The sequence below is a fragment of the Calidris pugnax genome, unplaced genomic scaffold (genome assembly GCF_001431845.1).
Source record: "Calidris pugnax isolate Ruff unplaced genomic scaffold, ASM143184v1 scaffold41, whole genome shotgun sequence".
Lineage (NCBI taxonomy): Eukaryota > Metazoa > Chordata > Aves > Charadriiformes > Scolopacidae > Calidris > Calidris pugnax.
In genome coordinates this window covers 26,199,630-26,224,168 of record NW_015094509.1, presented here as the reverse complement: position 1 = coordinate 26,224,168, position 24,539 = coordinate 26,199,630, and the positions used below count along the sequence as shown (strand labels likewise).

General features: G+C 42.6%; 1 protein-coding gene across 1 annotated transcript in view; it reads left to right on the top strand.

The window, feature by feature from the left end:
• The window catches only part of COL22A1 (collagen, type XXII, alpha 1), a 204,811-nt gene that overhangs the window by 101,251 nt on the left and 79,021 nt on the right, over positions 1-24,539 (top strand). Inside the window, exons 13-22 of the mRNA XM_014965264.1 lie at positions 1,307-1,360; positions 3,439-3,492; positions 4,805-4,858; positions 9,689-9,742; positions 11,819-11,863; positions 16,859-16,912; positions 18,859-18,912; positions 20,689-20,724; positions 22,694-22,723; positions 23,642-23,695. Of these exons, the coding sequence (XP_014820750.1) occupies positions 1,307-1,360; positions 3,439-3,492; positions 4,805-4,858; positions 9,689-9,742; positions 11,819-11,863; positions 16,859-16,912; positions 18,859-18,912; positions 20,689-20,724; positions 22,694-22,723; positions 23,642-23,695 (489 nt within the window). The remainder of the gene's footprint in view (positions 1-1,306; positions 1,361-3,438; positions 3,493-4,804; positions 4,859-9,688; positions 9,743-11,818; positions 11,864-16,858; positions 16,913-18,858; positions 18,913-20,688; positions 20,725-22,693; positions 22,724-23,641; positions 23,696-24,539) is intronic.

Genomic DNA, 24,539 nt, shown 5'->3' with positions numbered 1-24,539 from the left:
GCTGTGCCAAGGAGTTGCTACTTCATGAAGAAGAAAAAAAAAAGTCGAGAGAAGAAGCTAATTAACTGTATTCCTTTACTTTGCATAGAAAAGACACATATCGTACTCCTACCTATGCTACCCACTTTGCCATGGAATAGCAGTTCCTTTGAGTTATATTGACCTCTTAGAGCAAACGATTTCCTTAAAAATCACATTTGCTATTTGATGGGTTTTCTATCTCATCAGGGAGCCATTCAAATACAGCAGATCTGATTTTTACCACTAGCTGCGTTGCAAATTCTAGACGGAGTGCTTCATGAAGCTTCAGTTAGCAAGAAATGTGATTATAAAAGTATCTAATGACTTTAATTTGCATATGCAGCACAGATTCTTTCCAGATACTGTCTTTTATTAAACTTGAAGTGCCAAAATATACCTATAAATAAATAAGACCAGATTTTGTCACTCTGACATTGACTGGAACCTTGCCTTAGGTGTACTAAGTCTGCAGGACTACTCATGCAGGTAAAACCCATCACAAATAAGGCTGAATATGGCAGAATTTGGCCTGAATTTATCTGCATATGTAGGTAGTCCTTAGGTGTATACAGGCAACTTAGAAATCTATGCATCAATTGCTTAGCCACTTTAAGCTCCTTCAGAGGGATTCTTCTGCCCAGTTCTTTCATTGGGTTTTTACAAAATCAAATGGGGAAAAAACAGTGCTAGTGGCTTTACATCCCATGTATGGATGTCCACTCTTTCAGATAGAAGAAACACAGAACTGTCCGTGGAAGAACTCCTGGCAACATCTCATAAAATCCAGCAATGCTGGAACCTGGGTGCCATCGGTGGGAGCACGAACATGCAGGAGAGATGCAGGACCCAGAGTGTGTGTGAGCGTGAGTGTGTGTGAGTGTTTGAATGTGTGTCTTGGCGAGTGAGTGAGTGTCTGAGTGTTTGCATGAGCGTGTGAGTGAGTCTGTGAGTGTGTGGCAAGGGGAGAGTTTCTCAGTGAACAGTTTCTACACTTCATATACTTTCCCAGTGACAGGTCTCTAATCTCGTTCCCGGAATAAGGCTGGTTCTGGGTGGTATTTACACAAAAAAGGGGAGGGAGGGATCAGCCAGAAGAGACCGGAACGTAAACGTGAAATTGAACCTGTTCAAATCTGGGCAAATTCCAGGTGTCTGAGGGCAGCATCGTTACAGCGAGGCAGAGAAGTTTCCTCAGCTCTTCCCAGATGACAACTGCCACCTGAAATACACAGATACACCAGAGAACAGTGTGGCATTTCATGTCTCTTTTCTGTTGGTGTTTCAGGGTGATGAAGGTTCCCCTGGCTTTCCTGGACTGAAAGGGGAAAAAGGAGAAAAAGTAAGTGCAAGTATTTATTAATTATACTGTGACAAGTTAAATTTAAGCTGTTGTAGAAGGCAAATGACAACAGGCCCTCTTCCAAGCCTTTTACTTTACCTCTGTGTTTTCTTGTCCTATGTTAACGAGGTAGTAAGAAAAGCAGACTGTGCTGTTGGACTACCTTTCAAAGTGCACCTTACTATCTTGAAACCTATTGATGGCACTCAGCCACATTTGACAAAGGTGTGGAGATCTCAAGGCATGAACTTTGTCTAAACTTTGTAGGACTCCAAAAAAGAGCAGAAGAGTGAAACAGAACAGAAGTTCAGCGTTAATGCCTCCAAGTACAGAAACACCAGTTCGGGACATGGAAGGCCAAAGATTATAATTTCCTTTCTTGCACTGAGCATAAATAGCTTTTGGACTGAGATAGCTTTTAGCTGCTTACATCTTCTTAAAAAATAGTTCAAAAAATTATCCTGCACCGAGCTTGCTCTGTTGACTGGTATATGCGTTGGAGACATTTGTTCAGATATGCCTTAAACAACATTTACAAGGAGGATTTTAGGAATTTAATTTTTTTCCACCTCTTGCAAAATAGCCAATGTTCAGGATTGCATGGCAGGAGCAACCAGCTCGGTTTAATCAGAGCCCAGAGCAGGAGTTTGCAGTGCCTGTGTCTGTTTCTCATTTGAGCCTTTTTTCACAGTGCACTTAATAAACCCCAAACCTGCTGCGGTGCCTAAAAGTAAAAATGCTAAGCCAGTTCCTCCCCATGTGCACTGCCTTTGCTTCTTGGGCATCTATTCTAGATAGTTGGGCAGAAAGGAGACTAATGAAATTCAACAAGGGTAAGTGTAGGGTCCTGCACCTGGGGAGGAATAACCCTCTGTACCAGAACAGGTTAGGGGCTGACCTGCTGGAAAGAAGCTCTGTGGAAAAAGACCTGGAAGTCCTTGTGGACAACAAATTTACCATGAGCCAACAATGTGCCCTTGTGGCCAAGAAGACCAATGGTCACCTGGGATACATTGAAAAAAGTGTGGCTAGCAGGTCAAGGGAGGTTAGCCTCCCCCTCTACTCTGCCTTGGTGAGGCCACATCTGGAGTACTGTATCCAGTTCTGGGCTCCCCAGTTCAAGAAGGACAGGGAACTAGAGAGAGTCCAGCGGAGGGCTACAAAGGTGATCAAGGGACTGGAGCATCTCTCTGATGAGAAAAGGCTGGGAGATCTGGGTCTGTTTAGCCTGGAGAAGACTGAGAGGGGGGACCTCATCAATGCTTATCAATATCTAAAGTGTGGGTGTCAAGACGATGGGGTCAGGCTCTTTTCAGTGGTGCCCTGTGACAGGACAAGGGGCAACAGGCACAAGCTGGAACACAGAAAATTCCATCTCAACATGAGGAAAAACTTCTTTATTTTGAGGGTGCCAGAGCACTGGAGCAGGCTGCCCAGAGAGGGTGTGGAGTCTCCTTCTCTGGAGATAGTCAAAACCTTCTGGATGAGTTTCTTTCCAGCATGCTTTGGTGGGGGGGGTTGTGAACTAGATGATCTCTGAAGGTCCATTCCAAACCCTACCATTCTGGAATCCTGTGATTCTGAGGGTTGCTTGAGTTTTTCAAGATGACTTCTGTTTTCTGTTAGGCTTGTTACTTCTGTGTGTTACAGCTGTGCCTAGAGGCTTCTGAGCTTTGGGATTGATGCTGTACAAGTGTGGAATAAAAAAAAAATAAAAAATGAGTATTTAGTGACAAAACAGCAGGTTTTTGGGACAATGGAATGGTGGACAGAGAGACTGAGGGGAGATGATATTAAGATGACTCAATGGTTAAGTGTCTTATTAGCTGCAGAGCTTTTATATTAATTTATTCTTAAATGAGTTAAGTGGCCAAGAGTTCCTAACTCCTCATTAACAGCTCGTCAATTGGCCATAGCATGTTAATGGCAGTAACAACTCCTCCAGAGACTGTAAATAATAAATGTTTATGTTGAAATGATTCTCATTATTCCTTATTCCTGTCTTGCTGTGCTACTCGTCCTTGCACTTGCAACGGGTGTTAGTATTGTGCTGAATGATAATTCTGTTGTTGTTACAGGGGTCCCTGGGCTCACCTGGTCCCCCTGGGAAGGATGGAGCAAAAGGAGAAGCCGTAAGCCTTTTTCTTCCTCCTGTGTCATCCTTGCCTTGCAGCGTGAGGCAGGCAGTGGAAATCAATCTGGATCGAGCGGAACATGTCCTGGAGATTTGTATGGCCATTTTAGGAAAGGCAGAAACAAATGGCAGGAGGTTAATAGCCCAAGGGCTCTCCCTTTCACATTTGCAGTGATGGCAGGTGCCATATGGAATAGCCATCCTCAGAAGTTCCTGGGGCAGTTCTGTTACCACTTATTAATATTGGAAAGGGAGCAGTGGGGACAGTCTGTGGTTTGGGACCCGCTGCTGTGGCTGTGCTGGTTAATAACTGCAGCTGTAGAGTTTGGCCATTTGTTTCAAATCTGGCAAAGAGTCATCAGCTAGTGGAGATGGCAGGGGGTGCTTGCACAATGGCCAGGGGTGAGAAAAATAGATGTAGTGGTCGCAGAAGCTGATCTCCTCTTGTGCACTGCTAAAAGCTAAGAGCAAAGGAGGAGGTTAGCTCAAAGAAGGGTCATGCATACAAAATATTGCCTTTAAGATGACTGCAGTTGAGGCATAAAACTGCAAACACATTTTTCCAGCATCTTAAATGTTTTAGAGCTTTCCTTCCTTTCCCCTGATTGATCACTGTCCCTTTGAATCATCTTCATACCAATGGTGGGCCTCATTGTCTCATTCACTGTCTATTTGTGGCAGTCATTTGGTGGCGACTGGAAGAACATGGGGAAAAGACTCTTGGAAGGGCACAAAAGTTGTGGTACACAGCAGAAAAGCTCTTTTTTTTTCCTGTTACTTGCATTTTGTTTCTGCTTTATGCCACACTTGTCCCACTTCAGAAACAACAGGTTGATTTTCTAATACAGATTCCAGAACTGATGCAACTTCATCGCATCACACAGGGTGTGGTCTGGGATTGGACAGTGACATATTTGGAGTTGCAGAATTCCTTCAGGATGTGTTTATTGCACTGAGGGGTGACTACTCAAGATCCAAGGCATTATTTTACCTCTGGGGAATCCACAACTGTAGATCATAGCTGGTGCAAGCTGTTTACAACTTGAGGAACTTAATTTTCTTGCTGCTTATGTGGTTGTGTTTGAAGAGCGGATGAATGGCTGCTGCAGTTTTCGATTTGTCTCTTTCTGCTTTTCTTTTTGTGAAGAAAGCACACCCAAACTTTCAGATCTCTGAATAATAGTACTCAGGATTGTAAATATTGGATAGAGCTTCCATTTCTAAAGCTGTATGAAATGACTGTTTTGAGCAATCCTAGCATTTATATATAAAAAATTAGCATTTGCTGTCAATATTGCTGTTACTTGCAGGGTCAACCAGGACAGCCAGGAGCATTTGGACTGCCTGGGCCAGCAGGTCCAAAGGTAAGATTTCCACATCTTCTTTACATGAATAAGTATATTTTTTTCCACTGACATTTTGAATGTGTGGATTGCTTGAATAACTCATTGTTTATGACTCTTAGTTTTTCTCACTGGTGAATGAAGAAGCTCAAAATGCTCATTTTCATTAAGGGTCTGCTCAGATATCAGCAATTAGGCAAGGTATGTTAAGAGAAGAAATACCTTTCATTCAATCAACATAAAGATGGAGAAGGTGAAGAGACATGTTTTGGGGCACATAAGTCTTGCTTCTTCAGTAAGCCTTCCTAACTCCCACAAAGATGCTGCTGAGAATTATCCCTACTCTGACGGGGTGAAAAGAAATCATGGAGAGATCCTGGATGTTTCTGCCTATTTTGGGAACTTCAGTTTGCACCAGTAGACAGTGGCAAAGTGATACCAAGCTTCAGCCAATGTTATATCACTGGGTTTGCCTCAAACGAGGTTCTTCTAGATGGGGATCTGGTGACATCTAGCTGAGCATAAGAAATGTGAACTTTGAAGCTCTTATGAGCAGTTCTTTACCTCCTTTCAAAGCCTCAGCTCTCTTTGCCTTGTTTCCTAATTAATGAGGGGATAACTGCCCATCAGCTGTTTTCAATCTTGTTGTTATAACACAAAAAGAAGATGGTGCACTAGGTGGACAAGTGTCTTTTCAGGAGCATCATGGACGGTAAGTTCTACTCGGCCTATGAAAGGTGCTGCAATGACAACAGATTGATTGCCCAAATTTACTTCACCCAGTTCTGGTCCTGGACAAGCAAAGGTCTTTGAGCATCACATCTTTCCAGAAGAGCCAGATCTGGTCATCTGAACCTGCCAGTGTGTTCACCTATTTGTCCTCAAACAGGAGTTAAGTACCTGAGCACCTTTCCAGACGTAGTCCTGCTGGTTGCTTGGCTCTGTCTGAGAGGACCCTATTTATGTAGGTCCTTTTGGATTCCTCAGCTACGGACAGGCACTTTCTCCAAAATGTCTTCTTTTTTTTTCTTTCATAGAGGGAAATGTTCATCATTTCCTAAAGTCTCGTCAGGAGGGTATCCTGGCTAATGGCATGTTTGTGGATTAGCAGAGATACTTGGCAGCCATCCCAGGGTTCTCTGTGGGAGCCATATTGCCTTCAGCAACGTGAAGGGGTTGATTGTGGAAGCTGCAGGGCAGTGTGTTCAGCGGGGGATAAATGACAGCGGCTGGGCTGAGCTGAGTAAACACACTGTGAATATTGCTTTGTCCTTTGGTGGGATTTGGGAGTGGATGAGATGAACTGGATTTGTCACCCACAGTTGCCTGTCAGCGGCATCTCTCCTACTGTATATATAAATACATATTTTCTTTCTGTCTTGCACGTTTCCCATAGTGGAACTGCAAACCAGTAGGCTAGACAATGCTCCTTGTGGTATGAAGCACCTTACTCTTACTTCACAAAGCTTTTGTAGACCGAGCCAAATGAAGGCATCTACATCCACCTCCAGAAGGACTTGATCCCGGAAAATGCTGCATGTTTCCCACCAGCATCACCAGGCACATATAGTTCAGCCAAGTAATGAGGCAATGATAGATAGAAGTTCAGCACTATGGGCTGGACAGGATCGGTGCTGGTGGGGCTGGACCTAAAGATATCTGACTGCACAGTGCCAAGTTCTCTCAGGGAAGAGGTGAGCTTGGCTAACCCCAGCCTCTCAGCAACAGCAGCTAAATATAAAACTGTGCTTTCACAGTGACTTTTATTTACCTCTGCGGATGCGCTGGCTGTGTGCAGTGTCCTTCAGCTGGATTCTGACCTGAGCTATTTTAAGAAACAATCCTGACTTTGCTGACAGGGCTTTAAAAACAAAAATATGAATCTACGCTCCTTTACTGCTCGGCGTTAAGCCCAAGCCAGTGTGGAACGGGGTGTGTAGAGATGGGCAAAGTTGGCAATCAGAGAAGTCACATCTCCAATTACTGTTGTAATGATTTGGTTTTGCCACATGACTTATTTTTATTTAAAATCATTAGCATCAATACAGTGCCTCTGGGCTCCACCCCAGGCTCAGTGGAGAGCAACTTTGCAGTTTCTCTGGTCACTTGGGATGCAGTCCTTCCCAGCTCAATCCATCTTCATTTTCATGGAACCAGGGAAGTGCAGTGCACGCCCAGTAGCTGCACGTGCACCCCCAGGAAATTCAACCCCATCCTTACCTGCTTGGCTGAGGCATTTCCAGTCTTCTGCCTCCGAGGGAATGGCCAGCACTTTCTTTTCAGGAGGTGCCTCGCAGCTTTTACAGACTTCATTAATTGTGTGAAGCTTCCAGTATCACACATAAGGGTCCTGCAGACTTCTGGTAATAGGACTTCAGCCCACAGAGGTACCGTAATGGATGATGAGCCCACTAGGGTACATGTATGGGTTACAGGAATGAAATGGCTTCAGTACATCATCTCTGGTTTTACTGCTTTTGCTGCTCTGCGAAGTCTCCAGGGGAGAGTGTTCCTAGCTCAGTGTCTTCATTGTAAAAATGTCTGGAGTTTTTGGTGGTGTTATTTTTTTCTTCTTTTCATCAAACTTGGTGAATAAACTTCATTACTCACCAAGAAGGATGTAAGATCTTGCTGGGTACAAGCTGGTGGAAGCAAAGGAAAGCATTCAAAGTCAGCCTTGTGCTAATCAGCGATGGAGATTCTGGTTTCATGGCATTTCATGGCATGATATATCCACTGGTTAGTGGAGAAAGCTCCCACAACAATATGTGGGACCTGGCAGGTTATTTTAAATGGAGTAAGTGGGTCCAGAGGAAAAAAGGCCATAAGTCCCACACTGTATATTATAGCAGCGAAACAAAGCTTGAATTTTTCAGACCAAGCTCTTTAGACTTTAAAATCTTGTGGTAAATATTCAACCTTTTCCTTCTTCTTTTTTTCATCTGTCTTTAATAAAAGGTTAAAGAGATTTTTTTTGTGGCTGTCATTGCTGTGTCACTGACATAGCAATAGCATTCCCATCTGAACTAACAGTAATCTGCACTTAATAGAAAAAACAGAGCGAGAAGGGAAAAAAAAAATCAAGGCTTTGAAATACAAAGTATTAGGTAAGAGTTTCATTTTGACAAATTTCCTCCTCCTTGTTTGCTTCAGCTGTCGAAGGTCTCACACTTCTCTGGTTTACTAGACATGATCTCAGCACAAGCCTTGAGTGGGATCACCATGTCTTCTCATCCAGACAAACCCAGTTTCTCTACCTATAACATTTGCCGAGTGTTATAACTACATCTTATGTAATGGTACTGAGCTGGACTTTGATAATTTGGACAACTTGAAGCAGACAAGACTCTGTCTGTGCCTAAACCCAGCTCTTGTTAACCATTTGTGAATCTTCCCCCAAGTTTGCCCCCATTTGCTTCCATAGTTAACACAGGTTTAGCCACTTTACAGCTGGGCTGATGAACTCTTCGCAAGCTTCATGGCATGGCTTCATCTGCTTTAACAGGTCCTCTCTGGCAGAGGGAGGGGACAGTTTTGGCAATGCACTGCTTAAAGTGGTGGTGAAACACTAGCCAAGTACAGTCTGGTCAGCCTGCCAGGTCTGTGCTTAATGACAGAGAGGTGGTGGAGTCTCTGTCTCTGGAGACATGCCAAACCCTCCTGGACACGTTCATGTGCAACCTGCTCTGGATGGACCTCTTTGGCAGGGGGGTTGGACTAGATGATCTCCAGAGGTCCCTTCCAACCCCATATCATTCTGTGATTCTGTGGCTGCTCCAAATGAGACTGTCATTTGGGCTAAGGCAAGTGGGGACAGTGGTGTGACATGACCAGCCTCCTGGGCACTCGCACTGGGAAAAAAAAAAAGTCTCAGTTTTGCTAATAGTTCAGTACAAATACATCTTGCATTTTTGATTTATTTATTTTTAATAAGAAACATCTATTAATATGAAATGTGTAAACGATTTAAAAATAAAGTCTTGATCTGTTTTTGAAGTCTTATCCACTACAGCCACCCAATACAGGAGTTAGCAGGACGAGAGAGGAGAAGGAAAAGGAAAGTAAGATAAGTAACAAAATAATCAGCCAAATTGGTGATATAATAGATCTAAGCAGTTCTCATGGCCACCTTATCAGGCCCAGGCTGTCTCCAAAAGATGGCTCTGAGAGCTGATCCTGTTAACCTGGGGATCCAGACCATTTACAGGCATTGTAATGCCATAAAATCATGAAGTAAGAGTGCTCTCCATTTCAGCTTACCTTCTCCAGGGAGAGAGTCAATGTGTAACCATCTGAAGAACTGTTGAAATGTACCTGATCATCTCTCATTTCTCTCACTTATGCTGAAAATAAACATTGGAGAATACAGTTCTGTTCTGTTTATTTTCATTTACTTTTCAAAATATACAACACTTGAAGTCTGTGGTTCATTTATTCTGGGATATTCAGGCAAGATGTGCCTGTGCTTTGTTCCACCAACACCGTGTTCAGGAGTCACGACAGAGCTCAACCAACCTGCGCCCAACAGGCAGGCAATGACTGCCATTGCCAAAACTTCTGAAATAACCTGTAGAGAAACTTGCATGGGACAGTTTGTCTTTGGAGGGCAAGACTGAAAGCAGAAAGATAAAGCTTGCTAATATCTGAGCGCTTGGGTTAAAGGAGAATGTCAGGCTGTCACTTTGGGTAAGTAGCTGAAAAGTCAGACTCTGCCCTGTGTATTAGGGCTGAGAAAATTGAGGAGCCTCAATAGCCCACTGTGAGCACAGTCTGAATAACTGATTTTAGCTGATTTCTGAATAACTGCAAAAGAGTTTCTGGTGTTTTAACTGTATCTCAATTCCTTACCAGGGATCCGAGGGAAAACAGGGTCCTCCAGGAATTAAAGGCTATGTAGGCGCACCGGTAAGTCATGGTTCTTATTAAATTTTAACTCTAGAAACTTCCTCCACTTTTTCAGTGTGTTCTGCCTACCTATTTTTTTTATTTTTTATTAAGCAGTATAGGGTATGTCTGACCACTTACCTGTACTATGTTCAAATAGTGACATTTTCTTCACTTCACTGAGTTTCTTCTGACTTCTTTAAATGAGAACAGACCTGGAGCTGGTAGAGAGATGTCAGTAGAAATGACTTGATTACAGAGGTAACAGCTGGTGGTTTTGTGATGCTCCCACTATAATGCAATTGCTTTGTTCTGTGTTGGTGGACCGTTTATATGGTGCTCAAAAACTTCATCATAACACCAGCGAAAAAAATATCACCTCTCAGCAAGTTTCCAATCAAATTTTCAAAACTTTCAGGGAATAGCCTTTGGCCTCAGGGGTCAAACCTGCCTTGAATGAACGGGCAGCAAGACCAAAATAAATCAGATGCTGTCAAGTTAGCATCTCTGTCTTGTGGTCTCACCTTGGTAATTGTGGAGGCAGCCTTTAAGCTGGTGGTGTAAAGGCTGATTGGATTTTCTGAGGTTGAATGACCTGACTGTACACCAGTGCACTTTAGTGGCACACCAGGCATCCTGGAAAGGAGAAAAGATTTCCCTGTGCTGGCTGAGGACTTGCTTTAAAACTCACTACAAAGAGGCCCAATGTGTTCAAAAGAGCTTAGGCATTATTGTCTTTGTCCAAGCTCATGTTGGTGTCCTGCATGGTCTAAAGCTGAATTGTATTAGGCTTGAAGATGATGAAATGAACATGGCGGGTGGCATTACCTTGTAATATTAACAAGATAAATGGGCAGAGCTATAAGGACACTTCTTTCCTGCTCTTTGGGTCACACACTGAGGTATGGTACAGTTATGGAAGGTCTTCTCCATTCCTGTCATAAGATTGACGTTTTGCTTGGGCTGCTGGGGAGCACCAGGACAGTAATCATATACTCAGTCTACACACGGGCCTCATTGTTATTAGTGCATTAAGAGTGTCATATTTTTAAACGTCCTGCTATTTACTTTTTAGAAACAGGGGTGTTATTGCTTTGCTGTCTGAGAAGCAAAGCTCAGTTTGGGTCCTTAGAGATGGACAAGTCTGTACGGAGTTTGTTTACAGTCAATCATGGCCTATAATCTGAATATCTTAATAGTTATCTAAATCATCCTATGGGTCAGGTGATTAGCTCTCATTAGCTTGGAGGTAAGCCTCCACTATAGTGTAAATTGAAGATTAAATGCAAATGTATTAGAATAAGAAGCATTTTTAAGCTTTGGCAGTTTTAGAGAGGTCATTACTGACGGAGCATATTTGTCTGACTGTGGCCATTAGTTGGCTGTCCAGTTGCTACGATAAAGGTAAAATACAAGGTGTTTCCCATGCCAAGGGAAGCAGGAATCCCTTCCTGCCCCTTGAGTCGATTGTCTGTACTAGTGTCACTGTCCTTTATCAGCCTAAGCCCCAGCAAATGGTTCTGGTGTACCTGGGAGGAGATGAATTATGCAGTCCAGAAGAACACGGACGTTGGATTCACAGTGCAGAAATGTGGTTGAGCCTCCAGGACAGGGATTATCTAACATTTGCCAACTCTCAGAGGTACCTGCTGTCTGCCTAGCTACTGCATCCAAAACCACCAGGAATGGGCATTGTTGCTTGTTTATGTATTAGGTTTTTCCATCAGTATTGTCCTCTACCTAAGTCCTCATTGTTTATGAGCAACATGAAAAATGCAGAGCGTTGGTTGCTTTCCAGACCATCTGCAGCTGTGGTGTGTTCCCTGTCCCTCCACACTGCTGTTGGCAGGAGGGTCGTGTGTCTGCAGGCAATATAATATTACAGACGTTCCTGGGCTCACAGGTCATCCCTGCTCTGTGAGTCTGCTTAGACCATGCTCGTGGCCAACTCTGAGGACTGGCAACGCGGAGAATGTCCTTGAGGTTCACTTGAATAGATTGTACAGACATGCACAGTGATTTGGTGACTAATTAGAAGAGGTAACTATGCCTCTACTTGGACTGAACTTCGTAATATTTTTTTCTTTTTATTTTTAGGGTCTACAAGGAGAAAGAGGAGAAAAGGGAACACGAGGAGACAAGGTATTCTTGCTGCACGCTAGGAAAAGGCAGGCTGCTCCTTTGTCTTTGCTCTTTAGGTGGGGTGGGCTGTCAGGCCAGCAGATCTGGGTGGTGATTGATGATGGAGTTCCTTCACTGTGCTGCACCTCCCAGTGCTGTCTGGGAATGGACCTCCCATGGGAGTGCAGGAGGGCTTTGTGGATCTCTGCTGTCTACTAAGCATGCGTTTAGGGGCTTCTTGTTTATGCATAGCCAGGGATGGAGCAGAGAGAGAAGGAGTGAAGGTATAGGGAGATCTAGTTAGGGTGTCCACATTGTGTGCACCACCTGAGATCTGTGAATGAGCACTGACTGCTGCTGGCCACGTCTGGATCCAGCATTTTCCCATCTTGCTGCAGTTGCTCTGATTATCCAACTTCCTATGTTTCTGTCTTCTCCCATTGCCATAAGCTCAGCAGTAATAAGTACGGGGTAGTTTCTATGTTAAAGGCTTCATCCAACTGGTGTTGCTTCCCAGTTCTCTCCTTTCTCCTGTCTGGGAATAGCTGTTTTACACAACACTCTGGGATTTGAACCATGTTTATGGTTCCAGAGAGAGACCAAATGCCCATTACACCTAGAAAAAAACATTTAAAAGGAGAGCTGGGCAGACACAAAGTCTTTATTATTTGAGTTTGCTCCTTGTGTTTGGAGACACCTCAGATGTGCACGCACTTCTGCTCCAGACCTGCCAGGAGGTGCTTGGGGCTCCACAGAAATGCCATCAAAAATGCATTTTGCTGCCCTTGCCAGGTCCTGCACCCCAGCAAGCAGCTGGAGATGGGGCATCACCAGTCTCAGTCGGATCCAAGCCACTCCTTTTCTCACGCAGGGAAAACAGGCAGCAGCACCTTTCTTACCAGTTCTGGGTGGCTTGCAGCCCTGAGCAATGTCCTGCCTTGATGATGTCTCAAGCTGGTCCTGAGATAGGAATATCTCAGTGCTGGCCTGGCAGTTTTGCCTGTGTTCAAGCTGTATTTAGTGATATCTGGCTACATATGTTTGTGCAAAGGAGGCAGTTATTAGCTTGCTAGCACGGGCCATGTTCCCATTTCTCACTGTGCATCTCCTTCTGGAGAAGAAACAGAGATTTACACCAAGCTTTCGCCTGCTGGGAAAAATGATCAATAGACCCTTAGTGAGAGATATTGTGTTTTGCTTTACCATGTGTTAAGGTGTCTGTTCCCAGTGTCCATTTAGTTGTTTATGATGAAGTAGCCATGACCATGTTTTGTGTTATCTATCCTCGCTGCTGCAGCTCGAGGAAAAGGCTGGGTCATACTTTATCTTCCTCGTGCTTTTTGCAGGACTGGTTCAGTGTGTTGTGTCTAGCCAGTGCCTCAGCTGCTTTTCTGGAGGCGAGGTTGTCTAATCTGCTGGAATATTTGGCTCCCGGAAGAAAATCCATCTTTCTGACATCAGCGTGATGGGAGAGGAAGCTGGAGCTGTGTGTGGGCAGGCAGCTGAGTTAGCTAGAGGAAGATTAAAGTGGGGAAGAAATGAATTAGATTTTGTTTCATTAAAAGGATATGCACAATTAGAGCTCCTTTTTTCTTTTTTTTTTTTTTTTTTTTCTGGAGCAGCCAGATATCTGCTACAACAATTGTACGGTGATTTTTTTCTAGGCTTTAATGTTGGTCTCAGAGCATCCACTGCCATTGCTTTAACTTCTACCAGTCAGTATGACTGTGAAATCTTTTTTTTTTTTTTTTTTTTTTTTTTTTTCCTGGAGCAGCCAGATATCTGCTACAACAATTGTACTGTGATTTTTTTCTAGGCTTTAATGTTGGTCTCAGAGCATCCACTGCCATTGCTTTAACTTCTACCAGTCAGTATGACTGTGAAAACAGTGGGCGTAAATTCTGTGGGCCAAATATTTTCTTGTCTGCTCCTCAGTCTGTAACTTGAATACTGACACCTACGCAACCTGTGTTTCTTTGTGCCTGAGGAAAAAAGTGTTTATTATATCAGATGAGAGCACTAGCCCGTACACTGAGTATTGTTCTATAGAATCTGTCCCCTCATATCAAAAAAACGCTAAATAGCCCATAATACATCTTGCTGCTATATTCTTATATCCTGGGACCTTAGATGTAAATATGGAGGTTTTATAGTGATGTTTCCAAATCCGATATTATCGGTTATGCTTGCTCTTTAGGAAAGCCACTGTACAGTATGAGTGATATCTCATGTCCTTCAGCATCTAGTGGGCTCACTCCAGACCCCAGGAATGACTCTGCAGAGATAAGCGTGGCCCAATTCCCTACCATCGTAGGCCATATATGTATCTGACACGTGGCATCTTAATTTAGGGATCTAAAGCAGTTCAACCTTTTGCTGCATAAGCCTGTGTCCATCAAGTAAATCCTTGTCTGTTGCACTGGAGAAGAGCTCACCTAAGAAGGCAGTGGGTCTGGTCTGCTGCCGCCAGGTCCCTCTGTGCAGTGGGTTCGTTCTCCTCCAGGCTTTCTCAGGGCCCTGCAGACTCTTAGGAAATCATTTTTCCAACAAATCATTACACTTCCTAACTAGTTGAGGTCAGAAAACAGCACTAAATTTTTTGTGGACTTGGGATTTCCACTGGTTGCTTATGACTCTTCACTATTTTGTTCCACTGGTTAAAGGAGAAAAAACAGTAGAGCAGAGGGGAAGGAAATGGAGTCTTGTTAGGTCCCGGTCCAATTGTTGGTTCAGGAGGGGATTTGAGACATTCTTTCTGTCAGGTTCTCACAAGTGAAAATTTGAGAATAAAACTTCTATTGTGTTTTTTTCTTTCTTCTGGAAAAACCCACTTTCTCTAGCCCTTTTTAAAGAAGGGGAAAAAATATTTATAATGACAGTTTTTTTCTGAAGAAACAACTGAAAGCACAATCGTTTGGATTGTTTTCAAACAGCTTTATTGTATACAATTGTATAAATAATACATTTGCCTTTCCCAGCCCCCATTACTAACAGCAAGAACATTGACACTTTTCTGTTTTGGCAGCTAAAACAGCATGTGTGAAGTACTCCTTGCTGCAGTGTATTGATGTTAAAAATTCTCTTGAGAATACATTGCACATTTTGTCAGCAATCCACCAGGCTGTCGCTTACTGAAAGTCTCAAATTCAGGATACTCATAGGTCAGTCAGTGCAAAGGAAAGCAAGAATGTGGAAACTGTTGCCCCCAAAGCAAGCAGATCTGGGTGTCTGGTGTTGGTTTTCAGGCACTTTCTGCAGGGTACAGGTCTCTCTAATTTCATTCCTTGGATGCATCATTTTTGAAAGAACATTTCTGTTACAAGACTGATTGACTTTCTAAAAGGGAAAAAGAAATTAATTGATTTGCAAATCTGTTTCTGACTGGTTGAATCAATATAGTTTTCAAAAGGAGCTAATTAAATCCAATGCCATAAGTGTGGGTTTGCAGATAATAGCAGAGGTCTAAGAGGGTTCCTGTGGGATAGGAATCAGAATTAAAATGTCTGTAACATTTTAAAAAAAATGATTAAAACTAATATTTTGCTGTCACTCCTTGCACTTGTAGAATTTATTTTTACATGCACATTTATGTTAACAGTAGCAGCATGTGCCTGTATTTGGTAATTTTTATTCAGCTGTATGTGCAGGTCCAAGCAAAAATCAATGTTTCATTTTACAGAAGTTTCAGCATTTACACAGTGAGATGAGGTTCCTATTTCAAAGAGTTTTAAACCAAAAAAGCTGGAATGGGCAAGCACCACAGTCTGTAAGAGAAAAGTTTAGGGAGAGCATGCCATTGATCTAGTCATCTTCTCTATCAAGGATCTGGATTATGCAATACAGAATACGTTAGGTTTGAATGTGGAAGCATAGTGGAGGTCAGGGTCAGAATTCAAAACGATTTTGAAAACAAATGCTCCCAAAGCAGAAGGAGACATTGAGAAGGGGCAGCTGCAGGATGCTCTGTACGTGTAAGACACCAAATTGCACACTGCTACAGGTTGGGAACAACTGATTAAGGAGCTGTCCTGCAGAATGGGTCTTGGGGTAAAGGCTTAAACAGAAGAATACTCTATAAAACATGAAATAATCTTTCTGCTTAAAGTTAGCCTCAGCTGTATTCAGCTTCGGGCACCTTGCTACAGTGGAGACACGGAAAAATTGGACAGTGCACAAATGAGAGCAACAAAAATGATCAGAGGTCTGAAGAACACGACCGTGAAGAAAAGTTGAAAGTATTGAGGTTGTTTAGTCTAGAGAAGTTTGAAGGGGGAGTTTTGTAAGTCTTCAAGTACATTGTAAAGACGAAGGGGACAGTCTGTTCTCTGTGGGGGGTTAGGGAAAGCCATGCTAGTCTAAAACTGTAGCTTAAAAAAGTCAGGTTTAGGTACAGAGGAAAAAAACATACCTTCAGGTATTAAAAATAAGGCAGTAGAATAGATTGCCTGTGGACTTTGTGGACTGTCTGACTCTGAAGACATATAGGAATAGATCATTTGTTCCTGCAGGTTATGGAAAGCAAAGGTGAAAAATTAAAGTTTATTCTTAACTGGGAAAAAAATGAGCTCTTGCTGGATTGTGGATTCATTACTTCTGTAAGAGCTATTCCGGGCTGATGGTCTCCTGGTGCACTTTGTCCAGTTTACATGAACCATCTCAGCAGGCAGGGGAAGGATGCCTACATGGAGAGCTGGCACGCAGCCCCTTCTTGTCTCTAAATTCACACCCCAGGTATTTGGTGCTAAGTTTTCTAGACAAGTGCTAAAAGTTAGCAGAGTTCAAGAGAATAAAAGTTTCCTACTGACTGCCCTTGGTTCACCTCCTTGTTACTGGACGGAGGCTCTCAGCAACTTGCTGTGCAGATGTGAGGACTTCAGCCTTGTTCTCTATTGGGCTGGCTTGAATTTCTCTCCTTATTCCTTACTTTTGGAGTGCATAACGCAGATATTTCTTGAAGAATGGTGACTTAAATGCCACAGATTTGAGTTATAGTGGTTCCTTCTCTTCTTTCTCCAGGGAGAAAAAGGCCTAGACGGGTTTCCTGGAAAACCAGGTGTGGAGGGGAAACAGGTATGTGGCAAATACTCAATGACTGGGGCAAAATTTTCTTCTTTTTTTTTTTTTTTTTGGTTTGGTTAGGGTTTTTTGTAGGTTTTTTTTTTTTTTAATTAAATTGTAATGCAATATACACTTAAAGGAAATGTCATTCCTTTAAACATGATAGGTTAGATGTTTGTCTTAATTTTCATTAAAGACATCAGGAAACACATATGAAAATTCAGTTGTTTAAGCTTCATTTTATAAACGTTTTTTCCCCTCCCACAACATGAAAGGGGAAGAACTGGATTTAATATATTTGGTTTGTTTTCAATAAGAAAGTCTTGGAACTATTTACATTTTTAAGACAAGATGAAACCAGAAGATGGTCTGAAAAAACAGTATATTTCTGGTGATTAGACAGATAATGCTTTGTCTAAAACTGCTATCTGTAGATCCCACAAGACTGTTTTCATTACTCAGGGTATGATACCTCATGAGAGGCATCCTGTACTCCCAAGGATCTTCTGGTCTAAACAGCAAAGGACAGACTAAGAAGCAGAGGCTAAGAAGTGATTTGCCAAAATCCGTGCAAGCTAATCACTGTCACCCTTGAGCTTGATGCCTCCAGGCTTCTGTGTCTGCATCTTATTCACTAGTACTCGCTGTTTCCCTCCCTGTAGAGGATCTGGAAATTCCATCTCAACATGAGGAGAAACTTCTTTACGTTGAAAGTGGCAGAGCACTGGAACAGGCTGCCCAGAGAGAATGTGGAGTCTCTTGTCTCTGGAGATACTCAAAACCCACCTGCATGTGTTCCTGTCCGGCCTGTTCTGGGTCTCCCTGCTTTGGGTTGGACTAGATGATCTCCAGAGGTCCCTTCCAACCCCTACCATTCTGGGATTCTGTGATTTGGAGGCACATTTTTGCAGTTGCAGAGGTGGAGGAGCTGCATGCCCAACCCTCGGGATAGTTTGTCTTCAGGTGTTTGATGCTGCTGCTCACACAGACAAAGCGGCTGCCAGGCTCTGACCTGGGCCTGCTTTATAGGCACTGCCTGAGTGCCTGCCTCTCGCTCTTTTAGCAGCTGAAGTTTCAATTTGATTTTGTTGGAAAGTATCTTTGTCACCTCAGAGGTGTCTTTTGTATTTAGATGGCAAGGTATAGTGACATCAGAATCTTAATCATTGTTAAATCTACACCTTCATCTCAGTGATGCCATAAAGATTATTGCACTAACTTTTTCTCTGCTTGTCCACGGGGGATTTGACAGTGAATGGTTGCTTTCTCTCCCGTCTGCTCCTCAGCCACCATTTACCCTTTACTGAGAAGTATTTGTCTAGTTTGTGTATATCACTATCCATATAAGATGGAAATATTTTCCGGTGCTCTCTGCAGCACTGGAATCACAGTGAACTATGTCCACTGGCCCCATTATATTGTTTATGGGACTGGTTTATACTTGCAGCAAATATGGATGAAGTGAGAAATTGCAGAGGGATATAAAGGTGGATGCTGGTTGTTTACCACTTCTAAGGAACAATTTCTCCAAGTGACACCCCATTACAGAACTTGGGCTTTTCTGAAGTTTGTTGTTGGTTTTTTTTGCCTTTTTCATGTCTAGACACCTAGCAGCTGGCAAAGCTTCATGCCTGAATTTTATCCTAAATTTTGTTTTTGACACCGATGTAGTCCCTGGACCACAGTTCTTCTGAACCATCTGAAATTGGATTGCTGTTATTGTGGTGGCTGTGGCATCTCCATCCTTATTGCCCTTCCTCTCTATGCAACAGAGCCACAGCAGCCTGCTGCGTTGTATTAGCTCCTACCCTTGTGCAATGGGATATAACTCCTTGTGCTGCCGATACCCAAACCTCCAGCCTTATGTTTCTCCCATACTTTAAGAGTTTTGCAATGGATGACCCGCTGTTTATAAAACAAAGATATTTTTTTTTTCTCTCCATTTTACCTATTCATAGGGCCCTCCTGGCAGCCCGGGCCCTCCAGGTGCCAGTGGGACCAAAGGAGAAAAGGTGAGTTGGAATGGGATGCACGGGAGGGGTTTGGGCACAAATTTGTTAATTCTTCCTCGCCCCCCCCCTGCTGAAATATCAGGGCTGCTGGCCTAATATTTCTCTCATTTGTGTATAAACGAAGCTTGCATGCATTCGAATGTTTCACTTTTTTAATGTTGCTTCAGTCTGAAAGGGCTGTGAGTGAGGGTTAAATCGTGTCTGGTTGTAGCTCCTCTGCTCTCAGTTTAACCCTCATAGGGGGAGTAGAAGGAAGTAGAGAGGAGTTTGGCTCAGGAAATCTTCCTCACCCAAGAAAGATGGGTGAAATGTCAATATGTTTGTGTAGATGCCAATTGTCTGACCCAGGAGATGTAGAATAGACTCAGAAAGTGCCAATCAAATGAGCCCATCTCTCTTGCCTGCAAAATAATTATTCGCTGCTCTTACCAGCAATTTTGACCTCATTATTTTACAGAGTTGTTAGAGTTTCCAGGGCAGCCTTATGGTTCCCTCTCTGCTAAAGGTGACGTGGTTTTGTTATTTCCTACCCAGTTCCTTGGCATGAGTGGAAGGGCATGCCCAATTCTGGATGTTTTTTCTCCTTTTCTCCTCCAGACAAGGCAGTGAGCAATGCAAAGATCAGAAGCAAACCTCTCTATTTCCCGTTACTTTCCCTCTCAGATTCACCAGCTATAGGTGAGGTTTCAGAAGCACCTACAGTCAGGGCACGTCCACTGAAGCGATAAGTGACAAGAAGATCTTTGTGCTCCAGCACACGTGCAGTAGAGAATGGTCCTGAGTTCATAACAGTTCATCCATGTCTCTGAAATTCCTGCATTTGGTGCTTCCAGAAGATGTTGAGCTTCTTGCTCCATTACTTTCAATGCAGCTGATGTGTGTCCCTTCAGTCCTTCTGGCATAGTATGGACTCTCTTTAGAATAAATAACAAATATTAATTAAGCTTGTCTTAAGAGGAAGAAGCATGAAAGATACACTGGGTCATACTCCTGTAGAGACCTACATAGGTAATGAATAAATAGAGTGTGAAAGGAAGTTATATGGTAATTTTTATATTAGTCTGTACCTAAAGTAAAGGGTATTCCTTCTGGGTGCTTAGTCTTTAGGTGTAATAAATGGTGGACACTGCTGGAGAAAAACAGACTGGAAAAAACTGATAGCCTAGGTGGAAATAAATCATATAAAGAGGGTGTAACATGTCAGTGTCCTGCAAACACTTGTTACATGACTATATAAGTCACTTGTGACGTGACTCTGCTCTATAAAATTACTTGAGGAAAATGGTACCATTCCTCACTTTTTTTTTCTTTTTGCAAAGATTTTTTTACTCATTAAGAAATAAAAGCATTTTGGCTGCCAAATATCCATCCTGCAGACTCTGTTAGGGATCTGAGCATCAATTGGGTTTATTTGTCTGGTATGTGTACACCAATTATAAGATTTTCGAAGTTCAAATTTAATGTTAGGGTGCAGCCAGTGCATCAGTCATTTTAAGTCACTAAATGTCATTAAAATCAATGTAAAACATCACAGTAACACAGAACACAACCAGTTCCTGCAAGTACTCATCTGCAGGGCAGAGAGAACAGAGTTAATTGGGAATGCATGTTCATGTCTATTAACTACGGCATGGTATTGAAAATAAGAATGTACAACAGCAGTTGGAAAACATCCTTGGAGGTTTGCTTTTCTTTTGTGTTATGTTCTGTTATGTATTGTGCTATGTTGTGTTCTGTGAAATGTTTTTTTTTCATTTCTTTCATGTTTCCCTGCAGGGTGAAACAGGACTTCCAGGATTGCCTGGCTCTTCAGTAAGATTTTTTTTTTTTTTTTAGCTTTCTCAAACACACTGTAGGCATTATTGCATGAGAAGAGAAGGTAGAAGTTGGGGGCGGGAGGACTTTACTAAACGGGTGATGTTCTTAAATGTTTTTTTTCAAAAAAATGTGAAGTTTAAGGCAGTGAAGATTTCTGAAGAAGGCAAGTGATGGATTCCAACAAGGATGCACTGCCACAATTTTGGGAAATTTTGAAATGTGAAGGCCAGGACTGTCATGGTTTAACCCCACCTGGCAACCGAGCACCACAGAGCTGCTCACTCACTCCCCACCAGTGGGATGGGGGAAAGAACTGGAAGAGTAAAAGTGAGAAAACTTGTGGGTTGAGATAAAGAGAGTTCAATAGGTAAAAAAAGCCACGTGCACAAGTGGCACAAAACAAGAAATTCATTCACTGCTTCCCTTGGGAAGACAAGTGTTCAGCCATCTCCAGGAAATGCGTAATGGTTACATGGGGAGTCAAATGCTGTAACTCCAAATGTCCCCCCCAGCTTTGTATTGTGAGCATACATCATATGGTATAGAATATACCTTAGGCCAGTTGGATCAGCTAAAACCAGGACAAGGACTTGAAGAAACAATGAAACCCTTCCTTCAGGTGCATCAGAGAGAGGCACTGTGACAGGATGGTGTAGTTTCCAGGACAGTTGTTGAGTTGATGCCTTTGGAAAATGGAGTCTGTGAAAGTTATAAAAGAATTGAGTTGAATTACTGAGTGCCTATGTTGTTGTCTGCATATTACGGTTGGGGTGAGAGAAGAAAAAGGCAATTTCTGATGAGGGGGAATGGTCTTTCCTTGGCTTATATCTCAAAAACTATTGGTGGAATATGAGACAACTAGGACCTGATGTGCTGAAATCAGGAAATCAGTGATAAAAAGAAAATAGCTGAGAAAATAAGACAGGGGGTTTATCTTTCCTGTCGCACTAGGTTTATATGCCTTTGTGCATCCCTCTGCCTTCAGTGACTCCAGAGGCACTAGCAGGGACGTAAGGATGTCAAGAGGCTGGTAGTGCCTGTATGAAGAGGTCACCTCCACGTGAACGGAGAAAGAAGATTAACCACAAAGTATGCAGAGGAGAGGTCTAGAACTGAGTTCCGCAGGGGCTGGTAACAAAGTAGTTGGGGAATATCACTTTTACTTTAAGAAAAAAAAAAAAAAAAAGGGATTAAAATTAGGAAACAGCACAGTTGGACCATTGGTGGAAAGCATTAAAAAGAGCCATTGATACCAGCAACATTAACTGTCACACTGTGCCAAAGAAGGACTGGATGATGAAGACAAGAATGAGAAGCTCTCTGGGAGTCATGAGAAAGGCATCAAGTGATGTCCCTACCCCAAATGTGGTAGAAAGCAAAGCAGGAAGAGAAAGAGAAAAAACCCTGTTTGGGTAATAGCCTTTTACTGTCCTGCTTACATGTGAAATGATGTGACAGTAGCTGCTAAGAGACTTCAAAAGATAGGTATAAAACCTGAAAATGAACCTGAAGTTCCAGGAGGTGGGTGGAGAACAGGCCGAGAAGACTGACAGCTGACAGTCACAGCCAAAGGAAGGTCTGAATCATACCAAAAGTCAACCTGCTATTTATATGATGCCTTCTTCGTTCAGTACAACTTTGTAATTCAAAACAAGACAAGAGCTGGGGAATTTACTAACTTATTTATAACGATGAGACAGTGAATAAAGTTCTCACTGTTCATGCAGCCACACAAATCACTCCATGGGTTACCGAGTGAGCAAACCTTGTGTTGGGCTGAGCTGTTGAAATGCAAAATATCCCCCAGCCTGCAGCAGGGTTTGAGGAGCTGTAGCAGTTAGCAGGCATCATGAGGGAATGGTGAGGGGAGAAAATGACACTGTTGGGGACCATCACACCGCTGGCACCTCCTGTGTTGGCTTTTCTCTTTTTTCTCCTTTACGACTCTGCATTTTTATTGCAGGTGCATACTGAAGGCCTAAAAGGAGAGCGGGTAAGTGAGACTCAATATCTGTTCTTCTGTTGCAAAGCTGCTTTTATGTAGTTCAGTGGCCTGTTAGATTCAATTTTGCTTTAAAATTATGCTTCAAAATTAAGGTGGATAGAAGCATTGTCAGGCCATCAAGAAACAAGTTTTCCTATTTACAGTGGAGAAAATAAATAAGAAAGGGAAAAGGGCAATGTCCTTTTCAGGTGCAGTGAAACTAACATAAATGAGGAATATAAATCAAAGAGACTCAGCTACACAATTCTTTAAGTCCAGGGACATGTTAATATAAAAGTTAAACTTTATTTGAGTTTTACACCGAGTTTGTCTCTGAACATGGGCACTTAAACAGGGAAAATACACCAGTTGCTTCAGTCTGTTAGTTCTACATACAAATAAAATATATTTAATTTTTTATTTTGTGTTGGTAGGTGTGTAATTTGTATTTTCTGTTTATTTAATATAATGATATGCATCATAGAAATGATACTTTAAAGCCCTTCACAGCTGTGCTGGCTTGGGGTAAATGCCTGTGGAAGCTATTTTTTGCAAGAATTGCTTTTCTCCAGCACTGAACCCCAACCCACAGAGTTTTACTGGAATATCCAGGATAGCCCAGTGTTCTTCGGTAGAGTTACTACCTTTGAAAAGACAAAGAGCCAGTTATGGATAAATGCTCACTGCGTGTGGGTGGATCAGTCTGTGTACAGTCTAATGAGTGCTGATAATTCAAGTAGCTGAGGGATTAAAGAGAAAACCAGCTGGTCTCCACACTGGTTCTTCAGGACCTATGAGGAAAGTGGTGGTATAGGTCCTGCACACATGGCCAACATGAGTAATATGCCCATAATTTTTTCATACAGAGGCTTTAACTTTTTTTTTTTTTTTTTTTTTTTTTTTTTTTTTTTTTTTAAATTTCTATAGGGAGAGCCTGGGCCACGAGGACCACAAGGCCAACCTGGACTTCCCGGACCTCCAGTAAGTTGTTTCTCTCACTGCTTGCAATTTCCAGAAACTGGAACTCAGGCTGCTGTGAGGCATACATGCAAAATCCTACTCATTATTCAGGCCCTAAGATCTTAAACAGTGCCCCCAGCCTCCTGTTTTCTTTGCTGCTGAGTTCTCCTGCTGTGGGTGGCCACTTTGAACATGTGGAGGTGGCACCCAGGACATGGGCGGTCATTGCACAGAGGCAGACTTTGCCTCAAGGCTGTTGGCATGCAGAACCTGATGGGTTTTTTTCTGTTTCTAATGTCCTGACGAGCCGTATGGGCATTCAACACATCTCAGAGAGGCACTCACTGGTAACTTGTCAAGGTCAGAGAATGGTTGCTGTAAAAGGGATTGGCTTTATGCCCCAGGGTCCTAGCTAAAATATTTTGTGGAGGAAAAAGAAGAGTTGGGTATGTGTGTTTGTGTTTCAGCACAATTTTTGTAGTAATTTAGACATGACTTAAATATAGCTTATTCCAGTTATATTTTATAACCCAGCTCTGCAGGATATCTCAGTTCAAGCTGTCACTGCTGCCTCATTTGCAAATAGTCTGTATTTCCTCGCTTTTGAATTGCTTGTGTTTCACTGTTGATTGGGTTTTGTAAAATTGATGGCATTGGGAAGATGCGTTACTTAGGTAAATCTGGTTTTAATTGTGCAATTTAAATGTAGTTGTGTGCTCTGTATTTAATCAGGGCATTGTCACTTTTCTCTATCCTGTTTTCTTATTCTCTTCTGCTCACAGGACAACATAATTATCAGGTAAGAGTTGTCTAGGTAGCCATGCAGTAATGGTAGCACAAAAAACCAGCTAGGAAACGTTTATGT